This window comes from Penicillium angulare, assembly GCF_028827245.1.
Source record: "Penicillium angulare strain IBT 27051 chromosome Unknown utg000001l_segment0_segment0, whole genome shotgun sequence".
In the NCBI taxonomy this organism is placed as follows: domain Eukaryota; kingdom Fungi; phylum Ascomycota; class Eurotiomycetes; order Eurotiales; family Aspergillaceae; genus Penicillium; species Penicillium angulare.
The window spans coordinates 2,028,019-2,043,764 of NW_026623160.1; the positions used below are offsets into that span (position 1 = coordinate 2,028,019).

The following is a 15,746-nucleotide window of genomic DNA, read 5'->3' on the forward strand; positions in this document are numbered from 1 at the left end:
CTTATGACCTATCAAATATGATCAATTCCACCGAGAAGGACTGTGCACGATGCTGATCAATTTGAATATGCATTATCATACTTAATTGTATACGCCATGCTTCCAAGGCATCTACGGGTAGCTAGAGTCTAGTATGATGCAATGCAGGACAGGCAACAATTTACCATATTTATACCTTAGATGTAGCCACCCAAATACCCTGATGTTCACAATCGATTTCTACCTTCTTTTCTCACTACCCGCAAATAGACCTGGATTCGGACTCGATGGAGGACATTGTTCGCAAAAATCAACGGCTTTAGAGCGCCATTTGTGAAGATTATGTCTCATCTCATCCAGAAGTATTTTCCAGTCTATCGGAACCACCGGGTCTGGTCACCGAGTCCACAGCACTACAAGGGTCTTCCTCTCGTATCAATCAAGATACATGGTCAATGCAAAATGCTGATAACGAGGAAGCTGAGACGCCTTCGTACGTCAACATTACACCATTGGAATTGAATGGACTCTTTTATTGCCGAGTTACGGGGTGCAGCTGTAAGATTGGCTTTTCGGGCAGGGCTGAAGTCAAGTGAGTCTTGCACAAACTCTCAATTCGATAAATGTTCTGACTCTTGTAGCAAACACATGCGGGCTCATGGCTTGCCTGCCAAATGTCCAGTATGTCCGTATGCCGGGGCCGATAAGCGGGACTTGCAGCGGCATATGTTCTCTGCTCATAGAGTAACGGCGGAAAGACTTTTTGGTACCAGACCTTCGATTGTCTGTGGCTGTGGTACAAGCTTCACGCGGAAGGACAATGCTCAAAAGCATTGCAAATTAAAGGGATGTGCTCTCCAGCGTAGTCTGGATTCTTAGATTGCGAGAAAGCGAGCAAATGATGGCTATGCAAAAGATACTTGAGGCCTCCCCTAGCACATGTTACACACGTAGCCAATTGAGGACACGTAGCCAATTGAGGACACGTAGCCAATTGAGCAAATGCTATTTCCTGCGTGACATGGCTAGAGCAGTGTTTTCTGGGTCTTGAACTTTGTACAGAGCTCATTGACCAAACCACTGTTACCATGGGCAGGACAATATATGTAGCCCTACCATGACTTGAATTCAAACCTGAAAATGTGAGAGCCTTGTAGATATGGAGGCTCTCTTTGTTTAGCGAAGTATTTAGAGCAAGATTTTGTATTACAATATCAAATCACGTAGTAGCTATTATACGCGCTATACTTCTGAAGCTAGAAATTAAGTACCTTACAATTAAATACCAATACTGAACGATGATTTTCGCTTAGATCTTTAGTGACTGCCGGACCCTTCTACCGTCGCTGGTGAAGCGTACGAAAGAATATAACTGAGCAACGGCCAATGCAAAAACACAGATTGTGCGCATTTTACGATAAATTATCAAGACCCAATCTGGGGCGACTACAAACAATAAAATCAAGAGCATCATTGAGTTCATCAGGAAGACATGATTTATTTCATGATTTATGATAGGCAGTTCTGCAATGATCAAGAAGGCTGAAAACCTCGTTTATAAACCGTCCTCGCTCCGGTTTCTCGTGAGAAAAAGGCACGTATTCGCGTGACCTTCCTTCTGCTTTGCTCTAAGTCCAAATAGATACACCACCGTCTTCCGAGTCTGAGGTGTCTTGTTGATTCATATTATCACAACAACCTGTGCCAGAGTCAATCCTAGATATCGGGTAAGTCTTTGGTTCCCCCAAAGAGGGCAGGTTGTCCGCATCCTTCGTCAAAGAGGATTTAGAATCCGGATGCCACGGACTCTGCGCGCATACTCCAAGTACTTGGCAAATAATCTGCTCACGCAAGTCTTGAGTGATTCTGTTCATGATTCTCTTTGTTTCTTTGCCTAATTCCTCTTTCTCGGATCCTCTAAGACACGGGGGACTCCATCTGGTCCAAATCTTTTGGTGGCATGGTGGGACCACTATGCGAACCGGGTGGTATTTGAAATAAAGTTGACAGCAGAAGCAAGCTGGCTTACTACATGCTATGAAGCAATCATTACTTGCAAACTGCAGCTTCGAGTCATGAAAATGTTCCAACACTTGAATCTCGGCGTGAACAATAGGCTCAGGCTGCTTGTAGAGCCTTAAAAACCGTGGAAATACCCCTGAGACTTTGTTCAAATGAATAAGCCCGTCTTTGACAGCCAGCAGCTCTCTAGAGTCTGCTTTCAGCATTCTCCCCACAATCCCCTGGAGGTTGGTTTGTTCATCGCGTGGTGGCGGGTTTATACTCGGTGGAACCTGGATGACCCTGACTGTGTGGCTCTGCAGTATGTGAAACATCTTCGATGAGCTTTCAAAAAGCTCCATAGGTGCTCTAACATGGCGGGACAGCCTTCCAATATAGTGTCTGACTAAAAAAAAGGGCGACCTCGTGACTGCTGAGTCTTGTGCTTGCTCGTCTTTCAGAGCAAGATATTGGAGTTGGTCTGTCCATTCTGACTGCTTATCCCATACATTGTGTGCCAATTCACAAAGTTTGAATGGATCTTTCTGCTCTATCAACTGCGACAAGAATTCCAAAACTTTAACGCCGTGAACTTTTTAGTTTTGGGGCATTCATTTTAGTTGTGAGGAATACTACATACCTGTATCTTTTCCTTGGCCTTCAAGCTTCTGCACACATTCCTTGGCATGAACTCGCACGAGTCTCTGTTCCTCTGATATGCGTGGACTGGCAAACATCGTGCAAAATTTGATGAAATCTCTCGTATTGTGTGGGTAGTTCAAGCAGCTGACTTGACGCAAGAAAATAAGTCCTTTCTCGAGAAACGAGACGATTCTAAGAGTATCTTTATTGGAAGCGACCCAGAACTGATACTCGACTTCAGTTTCTGCCAATCCAATTGCGGTACAAGAACTTCCACCCTTCTTGAAATCGCAGATGAAACAAAGATTTTGCAAAAACTTCCGTCTCACTTTTACATCATCATGTAAAACTTCTGCATGTGTGATATGTCCACCTCTCGTCTGACCCAGCGCTTTCGCGAGATAAAGCACCTCGTAAAAGCGGGCTTTCAGCTTGAAATGACTACCAATGCGAGGGCGAGCGGTGCAAAGAGGATCAATTTCCAACGGACCATCATTTCTCACGTGCATTTTTTGTCGTGGTAGCCTGGTACTCAATCCGTACTGGCTGTAATTTAGATGCTGGGCTTTGGGGTAGCTTGAAGAGACAACTTACGTGCACTAAATAAGCCTGGAATCTTTGATAGACAGCCAGAATTCCAAGAGTGAGAAGATTCAATCCCTGCGGGAGGCCGGCATACAGGTGTTTCGCAAGTGGGGCTATACGAGAGAAATGTGTCCCAAATTTCAGTGGCAAGGCAGTCTCTCCCAGTCCTGTTCACCGCCGTTTGTACATGTTCACACATGCTTGCGTCCAGAGCCGATTAGATATGTCAGATTTTGGATGACTCTCACCGCCTAATTGCCTAGTCATCTTCTACCGCGAACCCAATCCTGATTTAGATCAATGACAGGAGTATAAGCATTTGTACCCTTTATCGGTGACCTCACTCAGGCAAGATGGAGAAGGAAAGAGAGTATGTTTCGGCCGTAACGGGTCACCTGTCGCAGCGGTCGTAGATCAGAAGCCTCAGATGGGGCCCGTCCGCGCTCCCTTCACAGGGAGGCAATGTGTCTGCATTGCAGTAGCTTCTATATACAGAGGGAAGGTGAGAAGGGCAAAGGTGAGTCTTGACTACGAGAGGGATGAAGGGCTAACTACGGAGGCAAGCAGCTGACTTCCATGAGGCAGCTGTGAGGTGGGACGCTCGCGTGGTGAACAACGATAATGACCGCTGGTCGCCTTTCCAACCTGTCTTTAAATCGCAAGTTGTCATATGTTCTTGGCTTTTAGTGTTCGCTTAATTGCAGCCGGATCTATGGAATGCCATAATTAAGTCTCTCATAGCTTTAGGAAACTCTTGCCCTAAAATTTGGAGCGCGGGCCTAGCTCTTGACTTGCGTACCAGAGATCTAAGTCCAATTAAAAAAGCTTGTGTTCAGACAATTTCACTCCCATATAAAAGGAAGGAGCATGATGTCAAAGGACTTGACCGTAATATAGTACATTCGGATTTTTGAAAACGATGAACGAATTGGGTAATTCCATTGCTTCATGTTAAAATAGCCAGTGCTTGATACTCGCAGTATGCTCGATCATTCACTACGCGCTAAATAGAGCCTTTGACGAAATCTTTCCCTCCGTATCTCCAATTAGGTCCAAATCAGTCTCTAATTTATTATTGTACTGTAATAGAACAGGTCCCTCGTGGAAAGTCACCTTCTCGTGGTGAGGGATGTCAGTAAGTTGGACTGCAAGGTCTGACCGAAGCTGAGAACTTTCCAAATCGAAAATCTGGCGGAAACTCCTTTATTGGTTGTGATAACGCAGCGGGAAGCTTTTTCAAAAGAACACGTCAACAACTTCGCAACGTCGACGAGCCTCCGAACAACCGACCCGCCTACACGTTCTCAACCTTCACTCACCGGGTTTTGCTTACAATAACTCACCTGCCCTACCGGTTCGATCGCATGTCGATTCGTCAGTCCTTCGTCTGCTATCTGGTGTTGCCGCCAGCGAGGCAGTCAGCTACTTCGGGCGTTAATATGAGAAGTACTCTCGGTAAATCGCTACTCAGGGAAGAGGTTCACGAATACTACATCGAAAACTACATCGAGAATGGACACGTGGGGTCCCGGTGTCACAGAGGGATGGGTTATTGCTTTTGGGGAAGATGATATGATGACAACAACAAGAAATCGTTAAGGATATACCGTATGGGCTAGAGGGGTTTTTTGCAGCTGGTTCAGCTTTTCCTCTCGAAAATGAGACTATGACAAAATGTATGCAATGGAAAGATCAAATAGCGTATAGGTGCCCTCTAGGCTTGATACCTCCGGGTGTAATGAATTGTGTGTGTGTGTGTGTGTGTGTGTGTGTAATAGAACAGCATGGGCCGCATCAGCTCCTCGAGCCTCTGCGTGCTTCTTTGTCGAGCAGCTGTCTACATACGCGACCTCTACTTCATCGATACAGACAGATAGGTTATGAAGTCCAGATGCGGTTTGAGAAAATCGAAAATCAAGCTTTCTCGGATGAGTGAGGCGGATCAAGAGATTTTTGGGATGCTCCAACTGGAAATCATCCTCAAGAAAACGTATCAGGTAGTTTGTCACACCAATACGCTTCAAAAAAAGCTCACAGGCATCCAAAGTGCGATTATTGTCCACATACAATGCCCCAATCACGCTCTCAATGATGTCTGAGTAGAATTTGGACAGCTCTAGACGTGCAAGCGCTGCCCACGGATAGCCTTGACCATTGTCCAGACAATCTTTGATAGCTGAATATCCTTCACGATAACGCCGATTGCATAAATGTTGATATTTCGTGATTTCTGGTGAGTCATGGCGCATGAAATTCCAGAGAGCACTTTCCAAATTTCCTTTCTCAGCTGTCATACCACTTCGACTGATATGCTGCAGATGTTCATATGGTTCTTTAATAGAGAATTCCATACAGAGAAAGGCTAGAAAGTCACCATTGACAATAGCTGCTCTAGCTTCGGTCATTCGACCTTCAGAAAGTCCAGGATAATGATCGTAAAGTGCTTTTGATACCAAAAGCTCCAAGACTGCATCTCCAAGGAACTCAAGACGCTGATACGAAGCTGTAGAGCAGTCTCGCTGTGATGGGTGAGTAAGTGCCTGCCAGATGAGGGAGCGTTTTTGGAAGCAGTACCCAAGAATTCTGTCAAGCTTTTGCTCTAGATGCAAGGGAGGCAAGCTCGCGGGCTCATCTGGTGATACGAAGTTCGGCATTACGCTAGAAATATCTGGCAAGAACTTCTCAAGCAACTTGCGAGACAAAGGCAGGCCAGCAGACTTGTACGCTGCCGCAATAAGAGCCTCCACAACATCTGCGTACATTTTACCAGGAGTACAACGGCTTGGGAATTTGTCCTGAGTGCAAAATGACATGATCCGTTTCACGGTAATGATTTCGGCACATATGAACTCTTGCAAGCTAGCATTCACGGCCGCGTGTATCAACGTAGCGTTTGATACCGCATGCTCTCTGAACTTGGATAGGTACCCCTCAGGCCATAGAGGATATTTATCAAAAACGTGAGCAGTCACATGAAATTTCAGAATGGAGTCGCCAAAAAACTCCAGCCTTTGGTAATTGACAGTCAATTGAAAAGACGGCGCTGCGAGTGCCTCAGATATTAATTGAGAATCCATTTGAGGGAAGTCTTGTAAGACCTGGCGGCGAAGAGCCTGCGTATTCAACTGAAGTTGTAGCCATTGGATGATTGTCGGAATCGTAAGACTGGCTTGGCTCGTTTTCCAAGGCAGAAAATCAATAGAGCATCGAGTTGCCATTAATAAGTTGTGCTTAGTGGATTTAGATAAAGCGTTTTCCTGAACCAAGGGCACAGAGAAAAGTCTTCTCATTTTTGGAAGTGCCCTGCATTCAATCAGCAATGCCCCTGATCTGATTTCTTGCGCCCATCTTAAAAAGATCTGTGGTCGGCAACGAGCATCACGGCTACGAATCAGGCCCTGGGGAGACAGAATGGGAACTCTGGCCCGCACGCCTTGCATATTTGTCGACCCTTCATGTATTGTGAGCCATTCTTCCAGTTCATCTAAGGGAATGTCAGGAGTAAAAAAGGGCAACAATTCTGGATACTGCAGCCATCCAGGTTTTGCCTGCGTCGAAAACAATAGAATCGCGGAAGTTTTCAGTAGCATCTGTCTCAACTCCGGTGTGGCCATAGTCTCGGTACCCGGTGGATGCATTGTGGCCGAAATATGTGAATGATTACCCCGGCTGAAATGCAGTTGCAGGAAATCTTCTATCTGAAAAGGAAGGTACACAGCCATATTAACATCGGGGTCCTGTACTGCATCCTCCGTGAAAGTTACACGACATCTGTAGAGTTTTCTCTCTAGCCAATTACCTGGTAGCCGTGCCCACATGGCCTCATATTCATCCACACGGGGTATTTCATGAGACGGACTTTTAATTTCCATTTTCTCAAAGGACGGTCCCTTTGAGAACAAAGGCAAGAAATGGTCATCGACGAGCTTATTCATGTGTAAGAGACGAATTGCTTGGAAAGCTGTATCTTGCTGAGCTTGTTGCTTTGTCTTCCACCAATGAAGACCTTTGACGATTCGAAGTGTGGGATGTATACAACTTGGCAAAAGTACAGTTGACTGGGCTTTTTCCATATGATTGGACTCAAAAGAGAATTGAGGGTAAGTATGCACGTAACTTGCGTTATTTGCAACTGCACAGAAGTGATATAAATGTGCAATGGCATTCTCGTTGGTCAGCAGAGCCCTGACAAGAGATTTATGTCAGCTGTATATACATAGTAGTCAAAGGTTGAGAGATTCACAAACCCCGTTGCCAAGCGATGCTCTAACGTCAACTTGTTCATCCTGTTTCCATTTCCAGTCGTCTTTTGGGTGCGAAGATGATCCATGCGTGCGTTTTGCATCTCTTTTTCGAGCTCATTCCATCGTTCTAGAGTGCAAGAGAATGATTCGTCGTTGCTTGGGATCATGATTATGTGTTCAGGGATATGGTGACGTGCTCGGCCGCGGCGTTGAATAAAAGATTCAATATTATCAGGCAAGTCAAAAGAAATGATCAGATGACATGCTGGAATGTCAATACCCTCTTCCAATACGCTAGTAGCCACAATAAGATTTATACGGCCATCGCGCAGCCGACGGACCACATCCTCGCCTTTTTGAACATTGGCAAGATCAGAATTGTACCGATGTTCAGATCGATTACTAGAGCCTACGCAAGCGGCACTCCAAAATATTCCTCGAGTTTTTGGGTGAGTATTGATTAATTCTGTCAAGATGAAAGCACTTATCTTTTCGCGCACGAAGATAACTCCCGAGAAATCGGGATGAATCTTCTCTGCAAGAAGTGAGATCAATGTCTGAACCTTCTCAGAAACACTTCCTTGTTGCTCAAGTTGGATGGCAGTACTACTCAATAAATTTTCGATGAGCTTACGACATGGTATTTCTTGCCCGTAATCAGCTCCGCTGTTGAGCCAAAGGGCCCTATGCGTGAGAAAGCGGTGCACAGCCCATGCTCCTAAAGTCTCCCAGATGGTACCAGCTTGTCTGAAAAATCTTCTCATGGTTTCGAAGACTTTTATGCTTTGGGTGGTACTTTGGTTACGCAACTCATTGGGTGCATCCTTTTTCATATCTAGGTCATGGGGGATGGGTGGCCTTGAGTAGCCGTTATGAGGATAGAAAATTTTCGTCGGGCGTTTTTCAAAATTCTTGCATATCATCGCTTGGTGATTGGTCATTGGAGACCGACAATTTGCATCCAAAGTTCTCTCGAGTTCCCTTAGATGGGTTAATCTTATGCCACTGACCATGAGTAAGCTGCTTACTGGACATTCCTCGCATCAACAAAGGCAGTCAAACCAAGTATTTTTGGAATTTTTTGGCCATTCGATTTTGCATCCTGATAGAAGCCCCGCATGAGTTGCCTCCCAGGGTGCGCTTTCCTGCAAGAGTGTGCTGTTGCCAAGTCAGAATGGTGAAAACAAATTTCGCGCTTCGTATAAGTCCGTGCCTGACCTTCGTCAAAAACAATCAAGTTCAATCGGGCTAACGGAATGAACCCGTGAGTCATCGCGTCAGCTAGAACAGCGTATGTCGAGAAAACCACCTTCACTCCCCGAAGAGCGAGATCCCAAATTTCTTGAGTCTCCCAAAAGTCCATTGCGTCATCTCCAGTCAGCATTTTCATACTCACTGCAGGCATGTATTGCGACATGCATTCCAATTGCTGGGCACATAGCACTTTTGTGGGTACCAAAAACCAAATCAACTGGGTCACTCAGCATTCTCCATCAAATATGTGAAACAAATTTTCTTACTTCTTCGGCCTTGCAAGATTTGAGTACCTCGGAGATTACCATGCTTGCCCTGCTCATCAATTGTATTAGACATATACGACAGTGAAATTGTATGCGATACAAACAAGTAAGTTTTCCCACTGCCCGTCGGCATCTAAGATATCCTGATGTCAACCTTCGCATCTAATCAGTTTTCATTACACTCTTACTACTGCAATGACATTTCCTTCCATACTCAAGGAAAACATTTCCATTTGGTAGTCACGCGGTTTCATTATCTCCATACTAGGAGACGCAATCTGAGACAACTGAGAAAGCTGAGAAGGGGCTCGGGCTTTCAAAAGAAAATAGAGTATGGTGTGAAATCAGCGAGAACGGCTACATTTGAGGAAACTTTCTATTCAAGAGACACGGTTTTTGAGGCGAGCAATGACCGTTCGTGAACGCATCCGCGCATAGAAACAACTCTCAGATGATGTATCATGCACTATGACATCCTCAATGACTTCTGGGTAAGTAGGCTCTTGAGATTTTTTCTGCCCCCTCAACTTACCACCTGCAAGCCGATAGATGCAGCCACGTCGGTCGGAGAAGCACCGGGAATGCAAAGTGTCCCCTTAGAAGCGAGCTGTCAATCTTTACGGGATTAGTCTCAAATAACATTATAGGGAGGGGTCAGTGCAATTATGGCGCCAGTAAATGCTTCTCGACATTTGAATGGTAGACAGATGGCGTCAAACGCTGAAGTCTACCAGTCTATCCTGAGCGACTAGACCCCTCATATGACTAGGAAAAGCTGTTTTCTGGGAAAAGGCTTTAAATGATCAAATGAACAAGCAGCATATTGGACAATCTGTACATGGTTGATGATCTGAAGTGACGGCATCCTGATGGTGATTGGGGTGAGTCATCTCTAGTACTGCTGGCATTGTACTTGACAGAATCAGAAAGACGGTCTAGACAGGCTACGTGTCATTTCCATCCTCACCGCTTGTCGCCTATGCATGTTGAATCAAATTTTCCACCATACCCTGGAATGATGTCAAGATCACATCGCAAGGCGAGTTCCAGGACAAATAAAAAAAAGTTCATATTTGCACCTCTCTTACTCACGACATTTGAAAGGCTTGAGACATTGCGTTCGAAAGATACTATGATCCCTTGTCCACATTTGCCGAGATGAAATAGACCTCTCGATCAAGACTTGGAGCGACCTCGATCATTGGACAAATATTCATCTCGATTGCAAAAAGAACATATCATGCCTGCAGCCGAGAATTGTGTCAAAGGAACAAGCGCAGTAGATAGTGAGTACAAGCCTCCGATGCAAATATCACTTTCAAGCTGGCTCTGACTTTGTACTCAAGCGCAAACCTTGGGAATGATGATGTTCTTGGCCAAAGTGACCTTGATGCTAGCAAAATCATCCGGCAAACCTTCTGATCTGCTAGTAAACATTCCTCTCAGTCATTGGGATAAAAAATCGAGTTGCTAAGTACGATATAGTCGGAATCCAGTGACTTTATCCAGTTATATGACTTCTCAACGGCCATATCAGGACTACAAAATATAGGTCTTTCTTCGAGTAATGATCCGCACGCGAACCCTCAAGAGTCCGTTTATCGACTTATTGGCTGGGTATATCTCACGCAAACAGAACAGCATGCCCAGAATTTAATGTGGTTGCTCTTGACCCAAACCAAAAATGGAGGCGTAGGCTCTAATGGAATGATAAGTCTCAAATCTTGTCAGAACGATCAAGGAAGCCTAGTGGGAAACGTGCTCGAGAACGTAACGGTCACCGCAAATAAACAACTTCCGAGATATACAGAGACGTTGTATCGGAAAGCACAAGAAATCGGGGTAGTTCCAAGACGCACAATTTCAGTGGTGACCCAATGCCCCGCCCGGGTGGAAGCACGCATTCAATTCAGGATGCCGACAGTGGACGGAAAAGTCAAAAATGTGACTGGAATGGCAGCCGCTCATAACAAGAAGGCTGCCCAGCATCTAGCAGCAAAGGAGATTTGTGAGGAGTTGCACTGGAGATTGGAAGGCATTATCACTACATGAGTACTTTCATATATGTATTGAAGCACGGAAGAGATGGTTTTTTCAGGAATGAGAGATAATTCATCTGTAACTTGAGTGTGTCTTTCTTGTTTTTCTTGTCAATTATTGTGTGTTCTCAATGGGTGATTTGTGAAACGAACAGAGGCATAATGCCAAATTTCGGAACATTATCAGCACAGCTTATATACTGCACGAGTTTCGCTGTAAGTTTAGTTTGAGACACTTCCGCTCCAAGCAAAGATGGGAAGTCGCATAACCATATTGGAGAGGCTTTCCAATAAGGTAATAGGAAAATATGAATACTATTGTGGTGGTATTATGCACAAAGATGAGTTGAAGAGGTCCAGCAAGGAACCGGATAAGAATCGACAAACATGGATTCAGAATGAGTGTCCATTTCCATGCCGATCTATGGGCCGCCCATCGCCGGGGTTGAATATCACTGGTTGTCGCACTGGGTCGGTAGGAGTACGGTCATTGTGTGTACTTACATTTATTAACGATCATCAATAACTTCATACGTAAGCTCTTCGGTGGTGCTTCAGTGGAACAGCAGATCGCTAGCAAATAGAAATGAATCTAGTATTTTAGCGTATAACATGACCCAGACATACATACACCATAAAGTTGATTCTTTGCCTTTAGAAATGCACCTTCTTAATTCTATCGAATTAGAAATTATTGGGTCAACCCGTATTTACCACGTGCTAAATCAGAACGAAACTTCGAGCGCAATCCTTTTCTGATCTAAACAACAGTAAGTTTCGCTTGTGACGCCATAAGCCAAAGGCAGCTTCATTTGTCTTTTTCTCTTTCCGAATTAACTAGATTGCAGCATGACATGGTATTTCATTAATACATATGGCATTGAAAAGAGTCGATTGGCCCCCACTCGTCGTCCAGGATTATGTACCCATGCGATTGAGGATAGAGCATTTCTCCACTACCCTTCGTTAAAATTTCATCCTCCTCCAGAGAAGCCCAATAGAAATAGAAGTGGGTTACATTCTAGAGGTAGTATTGAATAGCCTGTTGCCAGTATCGGTTCCTCCGCTGCCGATGAAACTATTTTCAGAGAGACGTAGAGTAATGAATGACAGGCCATGAAAGCGGCGGAACTCCTGGGCGATGGGGCTCGATGTCACAGATTGCGATTGCACTACGCCAGCAACCACCAATATGCGGACAGTGGCCTTGTGCCTCCGAATGTGCTGGACAAATTTGAGGACTGATTTACCGCTATTGACCACCGAGTCAACAAGGATAATGGTTCTCACACTGGCAAGGCACTCCGGGGAAATATCTTGGGGGGCTCGTGCATGTAGAAAGGTTGCGGTAGGAAAAGCTCTACTAACCCCCAGAGCCATTGGTGCTCCTCCACGCATGAGAGCCACTATCAATGTGTTCCTTTCATGGAGAAGGCGGTGGCCATCAGTTGGGTGACCCTGAACGTGGCGAATTGGAAATATTTCCACGCCTATGATATCGGTGCAACACTCAGTTGCGAGATACCATCCAACCCGGCTATGAGCTTCTTGCAATGCAACTCCGGAGACTGCTGCGTCCCGCATGGGAGTCATGAGAAGCTTCGCTGAGGGACGACTGGTAGCATCGATGACATGGAGCTTGTTAGGGCGAAGGAATATCTCATCCATGATAAATTTGTCAGAAAGCTGGATCAGAGGCAGTCGTGACGAGTCGAGTCGCGGGGTGGCATGGGCTGGCAGGATCACCTGGCGGGGTTTGAAACCATTCTCCTCGATCAATGCAGCCAGCGCATCGTCCATGCTGTGACTTCTGTGGGGCTCTTCTCCTGTGATGACGACTGCTTGATGGGCAGCTTTCAGCATCCCTAAGTCTAATGGACTATCGCCGAAGGCCCAGACATAAGCGCCATGGTTTTTCCGAATATGTTTGACCAATTCTTCTTTGAGGGTCGGCGTCACCACAATACCATCCAACAGACGACCACCACCAATCACTGGAATTCTTCTTTCGAAGCCCTCCCTTTCAAGGACTTTCTCCCAAATGGCACGTATCCCGCACGTAAGCACGATTGCACGAATATGTGGGTGCCCTTCTATCAGGCGCAGTATGTTGAGCACTTCATGGTGCATTTCGATCACATCGGCAACCTTTTCACAATGCTGGGCGTACTGTCCATCGCTAACAGCCTCCTCACAGAGCAGTGTTGCTTGCCTAAAAGATCGATAAGAGTATTTCAACGGGCCTGCAAACAGATCTTTCAGTGGGCAAGATGTTAATTTGCCAGCCAGGCACTGAGGCAACTCTCTCCAGAACAAATTGCCGCCATCTTGTGGCGCCAGAGTTTTATCGGCATCTAAAAGCAGCACTGTCTCCGGTCGTTGAGAGCCAACAGCAAACACGTTGTCAATCTGCTGCTTGGCAAGTCGCATGTTCAGATCCTCCGAATGCCGATGGAAATCTTCGAGGAGAGATATCATTTTCCTCGAGTCATCACGGCCTAGGGAAAATGATGTGAAGAGGATGCCATGAATCCGGCAAACGTGGCGCAGCTTTCCCATCTCGGCCCTTTGCCACTTACTCAAATGCGCGACCGACACATCTGGGCGGCTTTTTTCACGGTCCTCCCGTCGAAAGTCCGCAATAGCTTCGGCCGAGACATTCAGGTACACAATGTGTGTGTAGAAATGGAGGTCGGCTGAGGTGCAGACCCATTGACCGGATTCCTCCCCTTCAGTCCATAGCATGGCATGTCCAGCTACGATGGCTGCTTTTCCAGATTGGCAGGCTTTTTCACTGATTTTTTTGATCGCACACTCCCGATATCTGAGTTTGCATTCCTCGCTTGAACTATGGAATGCTTCAAGACCCCCTGGCGTGACGGCGGCAATGACTTGGCTTCCATCGTAGAAGTCAAAGCATGTCTTATCGAGACCTCTTTTCAAAACTTCTAGCAAAAAAGATTTTCCAGACCCGGGTATGCCATATAGCCCGATAATGACAGTCTCGACTGCCAAAGAAATCTCATGCTCTTCATTTGCGACTCCAGAAGCGTGTATGCCCGTGGATTGCATACTTGCGGTGATGTTGATTTGGAATAAGACTGTTTCAATTTCAAACGTAAAAGTAATTTATTGAGGGGATGCCAGGGGCTGTAGCACACTTATATATCACCTCAACTGCAGTCGCCATAATATTTGCCAAAAAGGCAGCATGGGTATGTAAAGCGGTGAGCACATCAACATGGCAGTAGTCACAGTCGAAAGCGAGTTCAAGTCTAGGTTGAGCCGGCACCTTGATTGGCCGACATTGGGACAGATGGAACCTTTCATTGGGAGCGTAACTCCGCCTACGTGCATATTGATCACGTCGCATGTTAATCAAGGAAGGAGCGGCCAGATTTGTCGGAGGCGTCGACAGGCTTGTCGAAACTTGATTGGATCAATATTATGGCGACGAGCTACTTCATCCACTTTGTGGTCTTTGCTGGGGTTGACAACTTCGCGAACTGCCATGTGGTTGGGGATTCTGCAAACAAGGGCCGCGATTCGAAAGAAGCACCATCTGGAGGTGAACTTAGCAAACATGTAAGTATAGGTCGGTGCCAGATGTATTCCAGTAAGAAGGTAGAACGGGCGAAGCCGGGTCCCGTCGTAATGAGCTCGCTTGACCGTAAAGAGAACATCGGACGTTTCGCTCAACTTGGGCAACCCAGGCCTTGCTTGACGGCGCTCTAGAAGCTCTTCTCGGACGCGCTTTCGATGCCATGATGATGACGATACCTTAGGAAGGCCAAGCCTCTTGAGCCAAAAGACCGTCAGCGCCTGGCTTCCAGACCGCATAGCTGTCGGTGCAGGTTATGAAGATCGTAGGCGGGGCTGGGGGAAATTATGCCCGGCGGGACAACCTTTTTCCGAGCCCCTGATACATTTATCGTGCTGCGGTCATCATTCGAAGGCCCATGGTCTCCTGCGTCACGGCCTCCTGCGTCACGGCCTCCCGCATCACGACCTCCCGCATCACGACCTCCCGCATCACGACCTCCCGCATCACGGCCTCCCGCATCGTGATACTGGCCTGGTAGCCCCACAACTTGCAATGAATCCCAAGTTTAGAGCCGTGCGGTCACTTTGACATTCGCCCCGACCTTGCGAGTGTTGATCCACTAGGCTATGTCTATAATAAAGAGTTGCATGTTAAACATCAGTTCTGCCAGAGCTTTAAATAAAGACTTTACATGTATGTATGATCCACTCAGAAGGCTGCTGTGTTGTCTTCTTAACGTTTTACCCATTTGGAAAAAACACGAACTCGTCTACATGTAAGAACAAAAGGCTTAGAAGTAAGTTCTTTCAATTTTGAGGTAAATCAGACTTTTACTCAATCTAGAGCACGACTAGTCGATTTGAACCTTGTATTTACGCGATCTTTCCATGCATAGCTCTTGGTTCCAGCGAAGCCGTATCAGGGAAGAAATTCACATCCCAGGCTCTTGCTGTGGAGATTCTCTGGCTTCTACATACATTATATAGTTGCTGCGTCTTGGTACAGCATGACAATCAGGTCAACACTGACCAATCCAAAAAGATTTTGTCAAATTTCAAATCCAAGGATATCGTCCCGTTCTTCCATTGGAGTACAGCGTTCGTGGATCAATACTTAACTTTTTCAGGCTGAGCTATGTACAGTTTGTGGTGAGAGCCAACGCGACTTGCTGTGCTAGTACATGTAACGGCCT

The 15,746-nt window shown here is 46.0% G+C and overlaps 3 protein-coding genes across 3 annotated transcripts; all 3 read right to left on the bottom strand.

Moving 5' to 3' along the window:
• Positions 1-4,871: 4,871 nt before the first annotated feature.
• N7478_000717 (ATP-dependent helicase dcl2) lies at positions 4,872-8,814 on the bottom strand (the record flags this gene model as incomplete). The annotated part of the gene is made up of 4 exons (XM_056916932.1): positions 4,872-7,392; positions 7,455-8,432; positions 8,480-8,609; positions 8,670-8,814. 4 exons carry the CDS (start codon positions 8,812-8,814, stop codon positions 4,872-4,874), a joined length of 3,774 nt encoding a protein of 1,257 aa, XP_056784812.1.
• A 3,210-nt stretch (positions 8,815-12,024) lies between these two features.
• On the bottom strand, positions 12,025-14,082 carry N7478_000718 (uncharacterized protein; the record flags this gene model as incomplete). The annotated part of the gene is made up of 1 exon (XM_056916933.1): positions 12,025-14,082. The coding sequence occupies one exon, from the start codon at positions 14,080-14,082 to the stop codon at positions 12,025-12,027; it is 2,058 nt and encodes a 685-aa protein (XP_056784813.1).
• A 306-nt stretch (positions 14,083-14,388) lies between these two features.
• Positions 14,389-14,850, bottom strand: N7478_000719 (uncharacterized protein; the record flags this gene model as incomplete). Its single annotated transcript, XM_056916934.1, has 1 exon — positions 14,389-14,850. The coding sequence occupies one exon, from the start codon at positions 14,848-14,850 to the stop codon at positions 14,389-14,391; it is 462 nt and encodes a 153-aa protein (XP_056784814.1).
• Positions 14,851-15,746: the final 896 nt, after the last annotated feature.